Here is a 19,762-nt window from a genome sequence, read left to right as displayed (position 1 = left end):
CTGAGATATGAGGCTGATTCCAGCTCAGGCCTTACATTTCAAACCTCAAACATCCCATTAAATACTACTCAGATCCCATCTCCGAATCTTGGCTTCGTTCAGGCTCCACCAAAACACCGCTCCGTCCACCACGCCCTGGGTGGGACACCACGGCATCCCACCAGGATGGCAGCACCGCCACAAAATGCCATCCACCTGCTGCTGCACCTCCCCACCTTCCTCTTCGCTCCTGCCTGGGGGACCTCAGGGACCCGAGGTCACGACTTCGGAGGGGAACAAGAGCGAGGTTGCTGGCATGGGCCTGGAGGTTGGGGTTCTGTGGGGGGTTTTGCTGCATCACGCTCGGTTTCGATTGCATGGCTCGAAGCGCAGTGGTATTAGCACATCCTGAGAATCCAGTTTCAGAGAAAGTGGAGATTAGGTTTCTGCACTCCTCAAGAGCCGGACACTCGACTAATGCAATTAGCATCTCTCCTCGCATCGTGCCGGCCCCTACCCCAGCGTTGCTGATGGGGCACAGCCTCCTGCCCACATCTCCTGCCTCTGTTACAGGACAGACACGAACCTAGGAGCGAAGGGAGCTCCATCCTCCTGGCATTCCTCTGTATTTATGACCTGCTGAAACAAGAGATAGTTCACACCCCTGCTGGCACCAGCTTTCGCTCGAGCAAGTGCGCTAATGCTATGCAGCCAGCAGCAGTATCAGTCAACACGGCGCTCTCCTTCATGCACATGGCCGAGGCAAAGCCTTTATTAAGGCTCCGCAGCTCCACCACCCTCCGGAGCAGCTCCCCTCGGGGGATCAGGGCTCTGCAGAGCCATGACTCAGCTCCTGAAATTTCCTCACCACCCTTCCCAACAAGCTCCAGAGGAGCTGAGCGCTGCTCTCCCACCGCGAGGTGCCCAGCACCAGGCCCAGGCCTGCAGGGAAGCATCTGGAAGAGGGTTCGGCCAGCTCAGGCGTTGGGTTGCTTTCTGCAGGCCCTCAAGGGAAAGAGCAAATCCCTCGGTGGAACCAGAAGTCCAGAAGGTGAATGCACCCTTGAGACCCTCAGCCTGTGTTACTTCACGCCCAGCTGCCTCCTGTATTGATGAGATCTGCTGGGATGCGCAGAGCCCAGAACCCTCCCAAACCCCACGTGTGCTGCAGCCCCGCTCAAGTGAGGGAGGACAAGAGGTACTTTGGAGAAAGACGGCGGCGATCACAAGAGCTGAGCTGCTTCGCATCTCCAGCTCCAGCACAAGGCCGGATGCCTGTGGTGGAAACAGCTGCAGCTGCTCTCCAACACACACCTCCTTTCACAAAACTTGTAGGAAATTAGTAAGTCTACAACTTGAGCTTGCTGGCAAATCCAGCAACAGTTGGTCAAAAGATTCAACGCCGTGGAAGGGAACCAAGCCAGAAAGCTCGCCAAGCCCTGCGAGCACAGCCCCCAGAACCTACAACTTCTCCTACAGAAGCAGAGAAAGGCTTCAAAGATGAGGCCTGGAAGAACACCAGGGAGGAGGAGGGACAGCAGGTTACAGGGACTGAGGAGCCGTGCAGCCAGCAGGGGAGGAGAGCAGCCGGTCCTGCGGCACCGCCACGCTCCCAGGGCAGCAACTCCTTAGCCTGCCCGTCTACCCTCGTAGTGACATGTCCAGGCTGGGAAATTCACGGGGGGGATAAATATTTGATGATTTGCAAGAGAGGAGTAAATTATTGATGGGGCTGGATTAAAGAGCCAGCGAAACTGGAACTGCTGGAGCTGGCGGTGGGACTCTGGCACGTGAAGGGTCCTTGGCTCGTTTCCGTGTGCTCTGGGTGGGCACACGGAGCTGTGCCAGCTCCCACGGGCACAGCCAGGGGGGACAGGGCACCAGGAGGCTCCCCACAGGTACAGGGACCGGTGATTTGGACAGGGACTTAAGCAATCTTGCTCCCCATAGCAAGCATACAGACACTTAACACACGTCTCAGGGCCTGGTTTGGCTGGCAAAGAGCAAAGCCAGAGAGGTCCCGGGGGATGCATATTTGAAGGTTTGCTTTGCTTTGCTTTTCATTGCTTCAGAGAAAAAGTGAGAGGAAGGAGCATCAAAACGAGTTTTCCCTGGACATTTCCATTGCCTAGGAACAAAAGTATTAGAGCAAAATTAGATCTCTAGGTCCCTTTGTCCTATAAATGTCTGCCGGAGGCACTAAAAAACAGGAAAGAAGAATGGTGACTTGCAAAGTAGACCTGTGTGATCTGGCGCCGATAATAAGCACGAGGCCCTCCCTCTGGCGGGTGTCAGCCTGGGCAAAACTTCACCTCGAGGGCGCTGCACACCAGCAGATGCTGACTGCAGGGTCCACTAAGTGGGAACGCATTTTAATAACAGGTGTGAAGCGCAGCGCTTCTCAGCTTCAAAGCATTGTCAGGTGCTGAGTCAACTCCCGTAATAATCATCATTAAAAAGGCTGTTAATTGAGCCCCTCGGGTGGACGTGTGCATCTCCTGAGTCACTGCCTTCTCACCGTGACGCGCACGCTCACTCCCTTCCTGCCGGCTTTTCCCCTCTGCTTCCCCCGTGGGATCCCAATTACCCTGGGAATCCACCGGCACTCACGCTCGTCCTTCCCTGGCCGCACGTGCAGAGTTCCTCCGATGGCGATGGGCTGGCTCAGCCCCCGGCAGGCACATTTGTGGAGGTGCACAAAGGATCAGGGCCTCTGATCCACAAGGAGCCAGCCAGCTCCTGCAAAACACGCAGCGGTGTTTTTCATGGGAAGAGGAGAAAATCATTTATGGCTTGAGGAAAACCCAGACAGCTTCAGCACGGAAATGGCTTCAGCAGTCAGGGCATTGGTGCAAGCAGAGACTGGCACAGAGCGGAAAAGATGAATTTGGGATCCCGTAGGTCCTGCATCCCAAGCTCTGCCCAGCTGGTGCTAAGCACAGGATTCAGCTTTCCTCCAACAGGCTCAGATCCCTACAAATCTAGCACCAGCTTCTTTAGGTTAGGCTGATGGTCACAGGACATCCCCCAGGGGAAGCTCCCCAAAAGCACAACCGTGCTGCTCAGGGTGGTTGCCAGCCCCATGGCAGGGATGTGCAGCCCTGGTTTCCAGCCTGTCTGGTTTAAAGCCACATCCTCAGCTCCCTGTGGGCCACTCCAAGGCTGGGAGCCCTGCTGCTCCCAGCAGGGGCCCGTGGGCCCCTGGAGACCTGGAGATGGGCAGACGCCCGTCAGCAGCACAGCGGTGCTAATGAACCGCGCTGAGGAATTACTGCCTCTGAAAATCCGCAACACTAAATGCCAGCGAGCCTCTCTTTTCCCAGCCGTCACACTAATTGGGTTTGTTTCCCTCGCTGGAGCTCAGCCAGGAGGAAGAAAAAGGCTTTTTGTGCTGCTAACAAGAAGGATGAGGCAGTGCTAATGCCTCCATCCCATCCCTGCTCTCCATCTCCTTGCAAAAGTGGCAGCGAGGCACAGACACGTCCCCGGCTGTTACAGCACCATCTCTCCTGCTCCAGCCTGGATGGAGCAACAAGCCCGCTTCATCACCCCTTCTCTGCAGGCTGAGATGACAAACCTTCCCCAAGGACCCACCAACAGATTTGCTGGACTTTATTTCCCTGTCCCCACCTCAGCCCCATGCCACTACCTGCTGAACGCACAGGCACACGAGCACAGCTCCTTCGCTGGAGATGGAGCCGAGCTGACCCTAAATGCCAGGGGGGCAGGAGCAGTGATTTTTGCCCCCACAGCCTCGCTGGGGCACTTGGGAACAGCCTGGCCACAGAGCTCAATTCACCAGCTGCTCTGGGTGCCAGCACCACTGCGCAGTGCTGGTGAGAAGGACTGGGCATTTCCAGGTGCCCCCGAGGCCCCCCATCTCCCCTCAATCCCAGTATCCCTGCCTGGGAGCTTTTCCATTTCTCATGCATCCAGCATTGGCTGCGAGGACGAGGAGGTTTCACCAGTTTCTGCATGGTGCTGGGCAAGGAGATGAGCGCACGGCTGTAAACGCGCCCTGCAGCCCCACAGACAAGTGCTTCACTGCCCCATCCATCACCTAAAGGGCACCGAGCCTCTGCTGTGCTATTTTCCCTGTCAGGAGCAAATGAATGTTAGGCTGTTAATTAAACAGCGGCCAAGCTGCACGCAGACACATCCACGAGGACCTTTTGATCCAATGTGAATTTATGAAAGGGGCCCCTCTGTGGTGAAGCAGCCCTTGGGATCGTGGAGAGGCAGGAGCTGCTGGCATGGATGTGTGGGGCAGCACAGGGTGGGCTGTGGGCAAACACCCCTCCAAAAAGGCTCTTGGCCATCAGAGCATCTTTGGAACCATTTCCACTGTCAGGGTCCCATCCCCGGAGCTCCTGCCCTCATCCCTCTGGATGGCAACTTCCCAGAACTCGGAGGAGATTTCTGCTTCTGTCTCTCACATTTCCTGACAGTGCTGGGCACAATCGCTGCCAAGCTGCACCCAACAAGTCCCACAGCCCCCTCTTTGTCCCCCGGTGGCTGTGACACCACGTGCCACAAGTCAGGCGATGGGTGCACCCAGGAGAGCAGCTCCTAATGCAGCTGCATGGCCCTGGGGCATCACCTCCCACGGTGCCTGCCCTGAGAACATCCTTTCCTGAGCATTCCCCTAATGCACCAGGCACTCAAGGACTTCCCAAACCAACTGCACACAGCCCAGATCTGAAGAGAAAACCCTTTACCATGGAAGGGCAGCAACGTGTGACAGAGCTCTGCCTGGAAACGCAGCGGGCCAGGCTGAAGGTTTTACACCAGCCGACCGGAGCATCAGGAGGTGCTGAGCCCAGGAACAGGCAGAGCAGAGACACAGCCGACCTCGTACAAAGGCGAGCTGCAAACACAGCCCAGGCAGGGAAATCTCAGCGTGGGAGCTGACGGCCCCGCTGAGCCCTGACCCAGGAGGAGCACCGAGCCCATGCCAGGAGGTGCAGTGTACGTCCCGAACCCAGCACTATTCCTCCATATCAGAAGAAAAAAAAAAAAAAAAAAAACCAACAACAAAGGGCTGGAAGAAATCTGCTCTTGGGGGATCTGCTCCTAAATTTCCCAGGCTCCACGTCCAGAACAGGCTGCTGGTGGGGCACACACTCAGACCCAGCTTTGGGTAGAGCAGAGGAGCATCACCTGCTGCCAGCTGGCACGGCACACGTCCCTCTGTGCGAGCGTTTTGTGGGACAGAAGGAGCTCTTATTGTCGCTGTCCCCTCATTTAGAAGGGCTAAGGGCTGCCTTTGTGGCAGTGACCTGATGTGCTGGCATTTCGGCTCTGCCTGCCCTTACGGGACCTGACCCAGGACTGCAAGGCACTTGCAGGGGGGACCCAGCCCTACCTGGGGAGCTGCAGGAGGGGTTTGGGGCAGGAGCAGGGCCACGGGCAGTTATAGGGGCAGCGAACTGGGAAAAACACAGGGTGGTCACCAGGAGCACAGGATCAGACTTAAAGCACCACAAGGAGCAAAATATAATGAGTTGGGGACAGGAGGGGAGGCGTTACGGTCAGAAACCACCAGTTCATGGAGCATTTGCACCCACGCTGACCTGAGAGCAAGGAAAAGGGGGAAAGATGGGGTCTGAGCAACCCCATCCCCGGGGAGCGGCACCGAGCCCCCACCAGCACTCACCCTCTGCTGACGATGAGGCGCAGGGCGTCCAGGTTGCCGTGGTAGGCAGCCCAGAGGGTCGGGGTCATGCCATCCTCGTCTGGCGAGTTGAGGTCCTTCTTGGTGGCTTCCTTCAGGAGGTCCAGGTAGCCGTCCCGGGCTGCTCGGTGGTACTGGTCGTTCATGGTGCCGAGCGGTCCCTGGGCGAGCGCATGGGTGCGCGGGGGGCTCACGGGGTGGGCATGGGGACGGGGAGCTGCCAGGAGGGCCCAGCTGGCCCCGCACAGCTCCGGCGTGCCAGGACACCTGAGAAGTCGTGGCGGGGAGGCAGCGGCTCCTTCCAGCCACGCTCTGCGGTGCTTCCCCTGGGTCCTAAACGTCCTCCGGTGCTGGCGGCTCCTCACGGGGAACCTGTCACGCGCCAGCTCCGCAGCACATTAAAAGCTCCAATTAAGCAGCATCGCCGTGCCAGGCTCAGCAGAGCACTGTGGGTTCGGGGTCACTCAGTAAGAGCTTGTAAGGATGAAATATCCCCCCTAAACGGAGCTGCACAGAAGTCTCACGGGCCGTATCCTGCTGATATCCGCTCCTGAGCCCCTCGCAGTCAGTGGGGCAGTGGGAGGGGGCTGATGGAGCAGGAGCCCCCTGCCTGTACCCACAGCCCCATCGGAGCTCCCCAGGGAGCAGCAGGGAGCTGTAGGAGCCCCAAACTGCTCCTGTCCATGCCTCAGTTCTGCCACGATGTGCTAGAGGGGCTGTGGCCACCCTCCAGCACCCTTTATACCAACACTAAATTTCTGCAGGGTGCTAAGTGTCCCAAGCAATGCCTCCACCCCAGGGCCAGCTCCCACAGGATTCCCAGGCCCGGGGCACCCTCTGCTGTCAGGGGACACCGAGCTGAGCCTGGGCACCTGCTGAGGCACGGGGCTGTCACAGGACGTTGTGCCACGAGGAGCATTGCAACCCCTGGGCCACGCTGCCAGGGAGGAGGAATTCCCTGCAGGACCCCGGTGCTTTGCTGGCCAAGTGCCCTGGCTCTGGGGATGGGGGGCTGTGGAGATGGGGGGCTCCAGGGATGATCCCACATCTGCCGCTGAGGTCCTAGGATGGCACACAGCCACTGAGGGCAGCGAGAAAGGGAGGACAGAGGAAAGGAGAAAGGCTGAAAGAGCAGGCTGAAAGGTAACGAACAGAGAGGCATGAGAAGGAGCAAAACCAAAGAGAAATGCAGCTTATCCTTCTAAGCAAGAAAATGCCCAAACAGAGCAGTGCGGCCCCCAAGCAGCCCCCGGGTGCACCTGCAGGAGCTGCAGTGATTAACCCCGGGGTGAGCAGCTCTGAGTCACGGTGCCGGCTGCCTGGGGACACCTGTAAGCACCCTGCAGGGCTCCTCACACCGATGGCTTTGTACTCACCCGCTCGGCCTCCCCGGGCGAGTCCTGATGGATGCAGCCGACACAGAGGTATTTGCCGCTGGGATTCTTCAGGTGAAAAGCAGCGCAGTAACGTCTGCAATTCATTACCCAGGTTATTTAATGATTCTCGTCCTATTACTAATTAAGCTTGTTATTACCGCCGTGCTGTATGGTGGCTCCCACGGGGGATAGGGAGCATTGCCCAAGGCAGCAAACACTCTTTCCTCTGTTGCTGGCTGTTAAGGACAAATGAGGGCGAGTAAATCAGTGCGCGTAGCCCAGGGGGTCTGCGTGCCTCTGGCTTCTGCAGACTCTTTTTCAAGATCTCTGCCAAACGTAACCATTACCAGCTCCTGGGCGCTGCAGGGGGGGTCTGGGCTTTCCCTGGGAAAAGCAACAGACTGAGAACAGCTCAGCTGCTCACCCCCAAAAACCCCACCAGCCCGTGTGGGTGAGTGTAGCCAGCAGTGTGGGTGGCAGCCAGCTGGTGGCAGCACGGGCAAGACGCGCGGAGGTGGCCCCGGGCCGGGCACTGGGGACATCGCTCGTCCCCGCAGTGCCAGGAGGCTGGGATGGGGCTGGACCTGGTCGCAGGGTCCCTGTCGGGCTGCAGGGAGTGAGGGGCATGGAGGGGCCCGTGCCTGAACTTGTAAACGATGAGGAAAAGCTCTGAGAGAGGCTGCCTCGTAAAGGAATACAACTTGTCCCTAAAACTGCCCCAGGTCTCACCACCTCGCCTGCTGGGATATCTCTCCTCCAAGAGCTGGAGGAAAAAAGTTTCTCCTTGCCTCCAACCTAGCAAATGCTTAAATCCCACCTGCTCCATGTTTTGCACCATGGCTTGTTTCTCCTCGGAGCAGAGGTTAAGCTCCCAAGGGCCAGAGAGAGGTGATCCCACCCCAACAAGCGAAGGGCAGCGTGCCAGCAAAGGGGAACACGGATCCCGGTCTCCAAATCCTGCTCCGTCCTCGTGATAACCTTTCCTCCTTGTTGGCACTGTGCGAAAGGATTGAGCTGCCCTCGGCAGCGAATAGATAAAAATGCAAATTTCTTCTTTTTCCTCAAAAACTTTCCCGTGTGGGGCAGGCTCGGAGCCCTGATGGGGACTGTACGGGGTGAGGCACAGTATTTACTGTGTTCGGTTGACCAGAAAGCCAAGCCCAAAATTGTCAGCAAAAAAAAAGCTCATCACCTAAAGCATCTTCTTTCAAAGGAGGAAATCTTGTCCCTGCAGGGCGACCCACTTGGTGCGGTGGCTTTGCTCTGTCTATGGCAACTGTGACCCTGTGCCCGAGCGGTCTGTGCCATTCTCAGCAGCCTGCTCAGCTCGTGCCCTCCCCGGGTAAATAACCCTTATCTCTCTCCCTCTTTCCCCAAATCAGCTATTGCCTAAAATGGATCACATGAGTTTCCCTGAGAAGCCCGTGAAGCGCTGCTGCCAGCTCCAGACATGGTGTAAATCACAGAGCCATCCCAACGGGTATAAATTCTCCGGCTGACCAAAGTGCGGCACCAGGGGAACTTCTCAGCCTGGCAAGAGCAGAGATTCGGATTCCAGGCAGAAAAGCAGGTTGGTGGAATGGCTCAGTCTGAGCAGTTACTTTGCTTCGATTCGGGCTTCTTGTAGAGAACCAATGAAGTCCCAAGCCTGGCATAGAGAAGGGGCTTTAGAGGGAACAAGAGCAGACACAGCTCGTAGCACTCTTGCAGGAACAGCTATAAAATACGACGTGAGGTTCCAAAGACACCCAGGGCTTCCTTACCTTTCAGCAGCCTGCTTCTGAGCCAGGAAGTATGACGTTCTTGCTGAACGTGTAGTGGTTGACATGTAGAAACCAAACCACGTTGGATATTTGCCTCAGGGTGTTTGAGCTTGGGAGTGCTTCTCTGGTGCTTTTCCAATATCTTACATCAATAAACACCAATAAATATGTGGTGTGGCAAACTGGGCATGCTTTGTCAAATTGTCCTGGGATCTCCCCAGGCAAAAGCATCATGAGAAAGAATATAGTCTTCAGGGAACCGGGAAGAAAAGGCATGAAAATGAGCCCGTCCTTCTTTTTGCTCTTCCTGTCTCAGCCTTTCCCATTCCCCCAATACATTCTGTCCCCTCCTCACACCACGTCTCACTTTGGTCCAGCCCCGGACTATTCAAAATGAAGTGACCTTTCTTATTCACGGCCTCTCCTCCCAGCAGCACCAGCCCTCAGCTACGGCATTAGCTGAACCATGACTGAAGAGCCTGTGCGGAAGGACAGCGAGATCCAACGCTCCAACTCCAGCATGGGCTGCGGACACAAGGACGACAAAGCCAGCCTGGCTTCGAGCCAGATAGCACCTTATAGCCACCAGCCCTCGGCTCCAGCCTCCAAGGAAGTGTGGAAAAAGGGCGGCCGCATGTTCTCCATCCTGCTGGCCGTGCACTTAGCCCTGCTGGCCTGCACGCTGGTGAGCAGCGGGGCTTTTGAGAAAATTGCCGTGCATGATTACGACGTCTTCTTCCTGCTGACTGTCATGATGCTGATAGTCATCGTCTGGATCATCTTCTACCTCGTCAGCACCGCCCGCTGCCCAGATGCCATCCTCTGCAGAGACTCCCACGCTGGACCCATCTGGCTGAGAGGTAGGAGCTCTTGGGGGGCAAATGCTGGAGGCAAGAGGCAGGCTGAGCAGTTCACGTGGGCATTAATTATTACAAGAAGGAATGACCACCTGGGGCACAGGCTCCTTCTCCCGTGCTGGGGTGTAGCATCATGCCCTGCTTCAGGTCTGCTCCTAGTCCCTCCCCTGGCTTCACTGCCAGGTCTCCCTTTACCTGCGAGGGCTCTCAGCTCTTTACAACACCAGGCTCCTTCCCAGCCTTGCCATTTTCCATTGCAAGACCTGTTAGTCCCAGTCAGACTGGAGTGTTTATCCAGATGACTTTCCGAAATCCTTTCTAGCCAAATTTACTCCATGATTTGGGTGGTGGGAGAGGAAAAACTGAGGTAGAAGCAAAGCCTCTCTACAGCAATAGTTCCTCCTCTTCCTTTCCCCCATCTGCATTATCCCACGTGCATCCATCTCCCCAACCACAAATACTCTGTCTCTTCAACAGGAGGCCTGATCCTGTTTGCCATTTTCAGCCTTGTCATGGATGTGTTCAAAATAGGATATTACTCCAGCTTCTACAGCTGCCTGTCTGCGATCAAAATCATCTACCCCATTGTGCAAGCAATATTCGTGGTTGTCCAGGTGAGGCGGCTGCGCTGTGCCCTGGGGAGCTGTAGAGGGACGGAGCCACCAGGGGAAGGAGCTCCAGTCTCACGGACGTAGGGCAGCTCCAGCAAACCACAGCAACTTCCAGCTGTGCCAACTCGCTTTGAGGCATTGATTCCAAGCAGCCCCAGCCTGTGACAGCTGGATTTGTGCCAGGATGCCTTGCCACGGGCTCTAAGCAGCATCCAGCCAGGTCTTTCCCGTGAAGAGGAGAGAGGGAGGAGGACGGGCAGGGCAGCGACTGCCTTGTAGTTTGCAGTCCCTGCACAGAGGGCCATCTGCTCTGGGTCGATACCAATGAGGAAAGAAGTTGGATAGGGACAATTTAGGTAGGAATAGAGTTTGGGCACGGGCAGAGCAGGGGCAGTGGGACTGGGCAGGAGGAGCAAAAAACAGACCGCAGACTGCAAACAAAATGGCCAGGCTTATGGGCTCACAGCCTGTGCCCGGCTGGACCAAAGCTAAAGAGAGATCCCTGCTTCAGAACGATGGTATTCTTGCAACAAAGCTCTCTTTTTCTTCTTGTGTCCTTGCCAGACATACTTCCTATGGATGTCTGCCAAAGACTGCGTCCACGTCCACCTGAACGTTACCAGGTGAGCAATGCTGCTTTTCTTTATCCCTCTGGTCCAGAAACACGGGGCCACTGCAAATCTGCTGCACTGTCTCACTCAGCTGAGATGCCACAAGGGGACAAACCCAACTCCCTTAATGCTAACCAAAATTAAAACTGCTGAGTTTCCAGCTAGCCTAAGATCCCAGCTCAAACCATTGAGGTTTATAACCCATGGATTGAGCAGGGCTGGAATACAAGCATCACTCAAGCAGATTAGTATTAAATAAATGATTAGCATTATATAAAATGCTTCATAGCTGACTTCTGCTTCCCTATGGAAAGCAAAGATGCAGTGGGCAAGCCTCCTCAGGCTAAAAAAAATAAAAATAAATAAATTTAAAAAAAAAAAAAAAAACCAAGATCTTGTCCACTTTTGCAACACTGGAGACCAACCCAGACCTATTAATCTATTCCCTGTTGAGAAGCTCCTCCAAAACCAACAGAAGGATTCAGGCTTTACTAATTCTCATGAGCATGGACAAAAAGTAGGAAGAGAGTGAGAACAGCAACACAAAGGGTTAGGACTTCTAGCCCTGTCTACTACTGAGTCCTCAAACCACCTCAGGCAGCTCCCACAGTCCTTCTGGCCACACATACAGGTCTATAACGTGGATGGGAGCAACATGGCCTAGGGCCATTGCCTTAATCTGGGGATCCTCCTCCTTCTTCTGCAGGTGCGGCTTGATGCTAACTCTGACTACAAACTTAGCAGTGTGGATGTCTGCAGTGACAGACGAGTCCGTTCACAAAGCACACTCAAAGTTGAAGAAAAATGTGACAGATGACCTCCTCAGATGGCTCCTGAAAGGTAATTTGCCCATTTGTGAAGCCATCTGGTACAGGAATTGAACACTTGGGGTAGAAATAGCTCTTCATGTCAGGTTTTATCAGGGCATTTTCAGAAGGCCCATCTAGAGCTGAAGGTTCCTTTAACAGAGCCGATATGTTAAAGGCTAGGTCTTAATGTTCATTTCTTCAGTGTGTACCATTGAGGAGAGTGGAAGGTGGAAGGGTCTGGACAAATGGGGTGAGAAGGAAGAAGGGAGGGAAAAAGAGATTTAACCTGCCACCTAACTTCTTTAGAAAAAGCACAAACACCAAAAAGCTGAGGTTGATGCGTCCTTGTTTTCAAAGGTCATGTATTCTTCTCTCCTTGGTCTTGTTTTCCACTGATCCTAACCACCCCGTTCTTCATGGCTGCTAATAAGTGCTGGCCTCTATCTGTAATACATCTGTGTTTTTATCTTCTTTCAGTGGGAATGAGAAGCAGCTCCACTGACGTTTGCAATTGCAACAGCCAAATCTGCCAGATTTTCAAGAATGGCTACTTCTGGCTGTACCCCTTTAACATCGAGTACAGCCTGTTTGCCTCTGCCATGGTTTATGTCATGTGGAAGAACGTCGGCCGCTTTATAGAACACCACTCCCACCACATCCATCGCCTGAAGTTCAGGCTCTTCCGAAGGACCTTCTTTGTAGGCATCGTGTTGGGCCTCATCATTCTGGTGAGCGGCCTGGGCGTCCTTATCGTTTATGAGGTGCAGGTAAACTCCATCACCGAATCCACCAACAAGAGCCAAGCACTCACCATGTACTACATCTTCAACATCGTGTGTCTGGGCCTGATGTCTCTCGTCTGCATTGGAGGCTCCGTCATCTACCGCTTCGACAAGAGAGACATGGACCGGCACAAGAACCCGACCAGGACCCTGGACGTGGCCCTGCTGATGGGCGCAGCCCTGGGGCAGTACGCTATTTCCTACTACTCCATCGTGGCCATCGTGGCCAGCACACCAAGAGACGCCATCAGCGCCCTCAACCTGACCTACGCCCTCCTGATGATCGCCCAGCACACCTTCCAGAACATCTTCATCATCGAAGGCCTTCATCGGCAGCCCCCCAAGGAGGACCACAAGCACGGTTCTCGCCAGAAGGACCTCTGTGGTCTCACCTTTGTTAACATCAGCGCCGTGTCCCTCCGCGTGCCCGACGGCAGCAGCACCTTGGCGCCTAGCACTGCCCCTGGCGCTGAGGCCAGCCTTCCTTCCGACCTCGTGCGGTCCCTCACGGCCCCCAAGAAGATGAACTGGAGGAGGAAGTGCTTAAGGGAGATCTCCATGTTCCTCCTGCTGAGCAACATCATAGTGAGTACATGCAGGGAGAAGAGTTTCTCAGGGTGGGGGAAGAGGGGAGGGAGCACAAATGTCTGAAAGATGGTTGGAAAGGATGGGGCCCATACAAAAACCACCCTTTCTGTGCTTCCACTACACGAGGAGTGGACTTATTTACATTTTTAAGTGCAGCCAGCTCTAATTCCCTTGTCATTTATAAGAGCAACTGTCCTGGAGTTAAGATATTTTAGGCTTTGCTGAGAGAGGACATCAGTTATCGACAGAATATCAGACAAAATCAGCGGGTACGAAAGAATCGGTTTCAGTAGTTTCACTGAGTATTAGTAGATAGTAAAGTAGCTTACTAAAAGCAATAAAATAGATTAAATTATTCTCTTACTCACCCAAAGAAAGAATGTTGGGTGGATTCAAAGAAGGATGACAGCTGCACCTTTGAAAGTGCCAAGCTACACATTACATCTCAAGAGAGCCTCCAAATTCCCAGCTGGTTAATGCATCACATCCTCTAACTCACTTCACACAACAGCTGATAAAGAACATGCTGGTGACTCCCACCCAACCATACACACACCAGCTGAGCTTCTGAGCTCAACTTACGCACGCCGAGCCTGAGCAGCCCAAACTGCTGCCAGATCAACCCTACCCATGCTTGCTCCTCCCAGAGCCTGAGCAGGCCAGGTCCACATTGACACACGACATGCTCGCCTTCTTCCAAGCCCATCTTCTGGGCATGAATTGAAGCTGTTCTTTTGGTACAACGCTAGCTCATACTTGGTCTTGATTGTGAACAGGGGTTCCTCGCGTTGGTCTCACACTCAGAAGGTTGTTCTTTCACCACCTCTCTCGGGAGCTGTCATTGCAGGTGCTTGCTCTGCCATTCCCCTCTCTCACCACAGCGTTATTCTCCCATTTCCTCAAACAGCTCTGGATCATGCCAGCGTTTGGTGCCCGGCCCCACTTCGACAACGATACAGAACTGAACTTCTATGGCGATTCCATGTGGCCGGCTATTGTGGACATTTGCCTGCCCTTTGGGATCTTCTACCGAATGCATGCAGTGGCCAGTTTGCTGGAGGTCTACATCATGTCCTAAAGACTCTCTTGCAAGGAAGATGAGATCCTCCTCGAGCAATCCACCTTCCCACCCCAGGGCTGGGAGACTGCCCAGGGGTCCCGAGGGATTCCCAGCACTGCCTGAATCATGTCCCCTCGCAGTGTTGGGGCATTTCTGAACTGTCAGTGAAGATCATCCAAACATAGTCCAGATTTTATTTTTGCTACTTGCGTGTGGATGGATGTGCATATGTGTGCCTGAAGTTCTTAGAGCTTAAAAGAAAAAAGGGATCCAGCATAGGATCACGGTAATTACTCTTGATTCATGCAAAGACACATACCTGCCTTCTTAAGAGCCTGTTCACTTCATGCCACTGACTTATTCTCCCGTGGGGTGGGTGCTCAGCCCCGTAGGAGAGTCAGTGTCTGCCTGCAAACGCGCCCAATCCTGCCTGCACGCAGAGACCAGTGGGCACGAGGGGCTAACCCAGGTGCAGAAGGCAAAGAAAGGGAAACCACTCACCTTCTGGTACGGCCAGTCAGAAATCACTGCCCTGCAGAGATGTGAAAAACAAGCGATCAAAAAAGGCTTTTGGAAATGCTGGATCCTTCCTCTTTGTATTGCCCATTTCAACTGGCCCTCTTGCCCCTTCTCTGTGTCAGCCCCTGCTGTTTCCCTTCCTCCTGGAGGAAGCTTTCTGTGCCAGGAGGGAGTGCTGTGCGTGGTCCTGGGCTGGCCCTGACAAGGTTGAAGCATACTTTTCCCCCATTTTTTCCTAAATCAGGGCTCAAGAGCCATAAAGATCCTATGGGCAATACAGAACGATGAAGAGATTTGTTTTTCTTTTCTTTCTTTTTTTTTTTTAATAGATGATTTTTTTTTTAATATAAATACATTTTTGTACACGAGATTATTTATTGATTTTCACTGTAACTCTGACCTCCTAGAGGGACCTTCTGCACCCTACAACGCAGCAATCAGTCCAATGCTACAGCTCTCCCTTGCTGTCCCATGCCCTTAAGGTATGATTGCACTGCATCTGCCAGCCTGTGCTGGCACTGAGGCTGTGAGCACAGCCCCGACACAAGTTTCTGGGTGCCTGCAGCCCTCCGTGAACCATGGTATGGTTGAGGAGGCTTTCAGAGCAGGACACCTGGGCTGCAGGAGATAGAAGTGGGCTATCCGCCTTGTCCAGAGGCCAAGCAGAGCTGCGGGAAGCCCACACCGCCTGGCATCACTCCGGGGGGAAGACGTGTGCCAAAATGGCACAGCCGAGCTTTGTCTGTACCCCGAGACATCCAAGGTTATTGCTCAAATAAAGAATAGCGCACAGGCAGCAGAAATCTTTCAGACTTTTTTTTTTTTTTTTTCCTACAGACGTGTGCATCTGCCAAAGGAAAAAATAAAAATAAAAGGAAATCATGATATTTGAAACCGAGTGATGTGATTTTCTGTCTAACAGCCCAGACTGCACGTGCTGTGCTTGCACTGCCAGCCCGGGCATCTGAAACCACCTTCCCCCTTCAGAAACAGACCCAGACCCCCAAAACAGAAGGCAGTGGTGTCCCTGGGCAGTCTGACACCAGCATCACCACTCCACATTCTCTCTGGGGCTGGCATTGGGCATCATGAGCCCATTTTCCCTGTCCCCAGGAGACTGCAGTGCCCCAGCACCCCTGGATGGGTCCCTCCTTCCCTTCACGAGCCTGGGAGCAGCCTGTCTGCCTCTCCTGCCCCATCAACCTGGCAGAGACTTTACCAGAACAATGCCGAAAAAGAGTTAAGATAAAATCTCTGTCCAGAAACTGGCTTTTGTTTTAGAAAAGGTTTGTTAATTTTAACTGCGGGAGTCACAGGTTATGTCAAGAAAGAGACGCAAATGGTGAGCAGACGTCAGTCCTACGTATGCCCTCATGCTTTGGTTTACCCCAAGGTGCTGAGCTCTGACAGGTCAACAACACCTTCAATCACCACCTCTGTTCCTTAGGGACACGCAGGGTTTTCTTCCTGCACACCCATTGCCTGGTCCCAGGTTCCCAAGCCTGGGTGCACCAAGCCAGGCAAGGCAGCGTGCAAACAGCGCTGATACTGAATCCCAGACCAATCACTCCAAGGTGACGGATCAGCAGGAAACAACATCCAGCCACAAGCCATCACACCCTGATAAAGCACAATTCTGGGAATGCCACAAAGTCCGTGATGCCCACTTGCTAACCTGAGGTATCTCCATGCTGCAAGTGCGGGCACGGCTGTGGTTTATAGCCAAGGACTGCATTCTTCTTCCAGCCACATACTTGCATGTCGGGGGAGGCAGTGGGTAGGGTTCACAAATAGCTATTTCCCTATTATCTATATATCTAATAAAGGAGAGAAAGAGAATTAACAAGCCCAAAAAGAAAAGAAAAAAAAAAAAAAAAACACAACACCACCCCCCCCAAAAAAAACAAACACCACCCCTCAAACAAACTAAAAAAAAAAAAAAAACCAAACCTTAAGAAAAACCCCTCTGTGAGCACGTGCCCTGCTGTATGCTCAAGGACTGCTTACCCAAAAGATATCTGTTGTCAGCTAGTGTGCAAAGGGATTATCTCCGAGGCTGGTGGCAACCTGCCAAGCGTCCCAGGCTTGGGGACGAAAGCCGGGTGTGCCATGGGGCTGGCACTGCCACAGCCGAGCCCTGCAAGGCGACGTGCCCGACCCGAGCCTTGTGCCCTCCTCGCAGCCCCAGTGCTCAGAGCAACTCCTGTTCTTACCGGGGAGTTGGAAGGAGAGGAGAGCAGCCCGAACGCAGCCTACCTGGGAGACATGGAGGGGTCCCGTTAGCTGAGAGCTGCTCCGTCCTTGTGAGAGGGGCAAAGCTCCACCAACTCCATCTTCCACACCTTCAGGCTGGGAAACTGAGGCATGGGGCTTGGGCGCTGTGTCAGAGCAGAGAATGAGGCTGGGCCAGCAGCATCCTACCGAGGGGGCTGCCATCAGTTACGGAGCAGAGATCAGGCCCGCATTTGGAAGGGGGGCATCAGTGTGCTTCACGGTGACTGCCAAGCGGCAGACATTGCACACAAAGAGCTACTGGAGACAAAAGAGCTGCCCTGGTGCTCTCAGGCCTTGCAGGAGCTTCAGTTGGGTACAGAAACACCTCAGAGTGCCAGGAGCTGAGCTGCAGGGCCTTGGTGGGAGCGCTGAACCCCACCGGTACAGTCACTCCTCGAGGGATCCCAGGGGTAAGGTGCCACAGCCAAGGCTTTGCAGCGAGAGAAGCGAGAAGGGGGAGAACTGAAGAGCAGGAAACCAGAAAGCGCTGCTCAGAACCGAGCGGGGAAGGTCACGGGCATGGCCTGACCTGAGTCACCATCCCAGCACTACCAAGGCTTTCCCACCCCCTCTGCTTCTTAATCATCTGTTATTTGAGGGCGAGTTTTGTTCTATTATCAAGGGGGGGGGAAAAAAAAAAAGTCTTTTATCAGAGTGATTTGCCCTGAGGTACGTCAGTGACAGGGGAGCAATCTACGTTAATCATTACTGTCAGTGGGCAGCAGATGCGTCGAGAAGGTCACAGTGCAGGGGGCAAGTGGTGGCACAAGGCAGGATCGGCTCTGGGGGCTCGCTTGGAGCTAGGCCAGGAGCTGGTGCTGGAGGAACACTTTGCAGAGACCGAGGTACTGGGCTGGCCAGCAAGGGGCACCCCAATGCCTGCAGGAGGCCCAAGCAGCCTCTGCCGAGGGCCAGCGAGGAGGACGCAGAGCTGAGTATGGCAGGGACAGAGCCGGGTGCCAGGGCTGGGCTCACCCTGCCCACACGGGGCCAAGCTGCTCCCGTGCTGACCCCCAAAGGGTGCTCGCTCCCTGGCCCCGCAGGAGACGTCACCGGCCCGGTTATCAGCGGAGGGGAAAGAAGGAAGGGTGTGGGCTGGCTGGGGAGGCGCGAGGCGCTCAGCATTCCTCAGAAAGCCTTTGGGCAAACACGGTGGCGAGGCTCGGACCTCCTTCCTCCTTAGCTCCTGTTTACAGATCCGCTTGGCCCAGCCTGGGTGCTGTTACTGCTAAGCGCGCTGATAACGCCATTAACAAGCACCCTGCTGATAGCAGAGGGGCATTCGGCAGCTTTCCCTTGGCCTCCAAGTAAAGGCAGCTGCTGCAGGGCAGCAATGGGAACCACCTGGGTTTGTGTGCTTGATCCCATCAGCGCAACTCGCCCACTTTTGGCCCTTCTCCTGCACACTTGCATGTTTAACATCTCTCAGTTAAACTTGTGTCAATATATTTAAGCATTTTAACTATTAACAGCTGCCATTCTTCAACATAAAGGCCAAATCTAGAGGATTAACTAGTCTTCCAGGGATTTATACCTCCTCTGATCTTAATCTCTGCTCCACAGCCAGTGAGGGCTACAAAGGATGCTTCATTTCTGCAGCCCAGATGCACAGTCCTGTTGGCAAAACCACTGGGCAAGGCCGGCCCCAGCATTTTATTTCAGGCACATCTTTAAAGGAGAGTCCTGTGATTCCACCTAAGTTTCCTTACCCAAGGGTATATTCAGACTCCAGCCCTCAATTTCCCAGCTCTGCATGGTCACACCAATTTACAGTCAAGCGTACTAAAAAGCAGCCAGGTTTGTTAACGCCTCACATGAAAATTGTTGGCTTTGTTCAATAAAGAGACCACCAAGGAGATCTTGGGAGATCCCAAGTTCCCTGCAAAGCTCTGGAATGGGGTAGAGCCAGGCACCCAAAGGTAGCCTGGTGGCACTCAGGGAACCCCAGAGCAACAAGGCAAGGAGCAAGGACATGGTTCTGCACGCAGGCTGGAGAAGCTGATGCTTTGTGGGACAGCGGAACAAATCCAGCCACGGGTAGTCATAAAAACCTGCCCAGATCAAAGCATCGTGGCTCCACCACATCCAGACATTAAACATGACCCTTTTACCGGCAGACAGGAGATGCAACAGCTGCACGCTGGGCGTTCTCACCTGGGAGCAATAGGCCCCCTTCCCTCTTGTTTTCCGTCCATTCGTCACATCCCGACGGATGATAACCTGCGCTCCCCCACCCACTCCACCCCCTATCGGTTTCTTGTAAGCATTTCCTGGCTTTCAGCGCCAAGCTCACGTGTTTGCCAGCTGCAAGAACCCCACAGCTTCTGGGAGTTCATCCTGGGACACGCAAACAGCTCCTCTCCCTGCAGCACGACCCTCTGCACTCACAAGCTCATCCAGAAATGCCAAATCCCCATCTCAAACCACAAAAACAGAGGGATCAGCTCACCACAAAATCCCAAAATAGAATTAATTTGTCATGCAACAGGAGAGGGAACAGAGATAGCAAAGCTTGGGCCTAAAGCATCCCCAACATCACAAGGCTGAGCCCGTGGGGCCTGCACACAGGAGTCTGGCTCTGCAGCCAATATCTACAGGTTGCAGCTATCAGCCCTGAAAGCAGCCACCTTTCTGCCAAAAGAACCTCAAAATTCAAGTACTCCCTGCACCTAGGCTGGACGGAGTTTTGCCTTTTGGGTATCTGTGCCGTGGATAAAAGACACAGTATTAGCACGCTTAAGGAAAACCTTAGGAATTACCTGAAAACAAGCGAGTGGGGAACTGATTTTAGCCAAAGCCAAGCACTCCCATCTCTGCACCCCAGAGCAAGCCCATGCCAGGAGATTAAGCCCCAGAGTT

General features: G+C 54.1%; 2 protein-coding genes across 9 annotated transcripts in view; one reads left to right on the top strand and one right to left on the bottom strand.

The window, feature by feature from the left end:
* The window catches only part of OTOP2 (otopetrin 2), a 22,586-nt gene extending 8,271 nt beyond the window's left edge, over positions 1–14,315 (top strand). Inside the window, exons 2-8 of one of the 2 annotated variants that reach the window (XM_021267139.4) lie at positions 8,412–8,599; positions 9,227–9,652; positions 10,127–10,263; positions 10,825–10,883; positions 11,578–11,711; positions 12,158–13,047; positions 13,958–14,315. In XM_021267139.4, coding sequence (XP_021122814.3) covers positions 9,259–9,652; positions 10,127–10,263; positions 10,825–10,883; positions 11,578–11,711; positions 12,158–13,047; positions 13,958–14,128 — 1,785 coding nt within the window. In that variant the 5' untranslated portion in view covers positions 8,412–8,599; positions 9,227–9,258 and the 3' untranslated portion in view covers positions 14,129–14,315. Of the gene's footprint in view, positions 1–8,411; positions 8,600–9,223; positions 9,653–10,126; positions 10,264–10,824; positions 10,884–11,577; positions 11,712–12,157; positions 13,048–13,957 lie in introns of both variants that reach the window. The other variant, XM_021267138.4, reaches the window with a different exon arrangement.
* The window catches only part of USH1G (USH1 protein network component sans), a 22,426-nt gene extending 2,664 nt beyond the window's left edge, over positions 1–19,762 (bottom strand). For 2 of the 7 annotated variants that reach the window (XM_072025893.1, XM_038165365.2), the window contains exons 1-4: positions 16,886–19,762; positions 16,305–16,446; positions 14,612–14,642; positions 5,636–7,123 (exon numbers count right to left, since the gene is read on the bottom strand). In XM_072025893.1, the coding sequence (XP_071881994.1) occupies positions 5,636–5,799 (164 nt within the window). In that variant the 5' untranslated portion in view covers positions 5,800–7,123; positions 14,612–14,642; positions 16,305–16,446; positions 16,886–19,762. Of the gene's footprint in view, positions 1–5,635; positions 7,124–12,854; positions 12,982–14,611; positions 14,643–16,304; positions 16,447–16,885 lie in introns of those variants that run through there. The other 5 variants (XM_038165364.2, XM_038165367.2, XM_038165366.2 and 2 more) reach the window with 5 other exon arrangements.

The sequence above is a fragment of the Anas platyrhynchos genome, chromosome 19, assembly GCF_047663525.1.
Source record: "Anas platyrhynchos isolate ZD024472 breed Pekin duck chromosome 19, IASCAAS_PekinDuck_T2T, whole genome shotgun sequence".
In the NCBI taxonomy this organism is placed as follows: domain Eukaryota; kingdom Metazoa; phylum Chordata; class Aves; order Anseriformes; family Anatidae; genus Anas; species Anas platyrhynchos.
The sequence above is the reverse complement of the archived record's forward strand: the minus strand, read 5'-3'. Positions and strand labels throughout refer to the sequence as shown.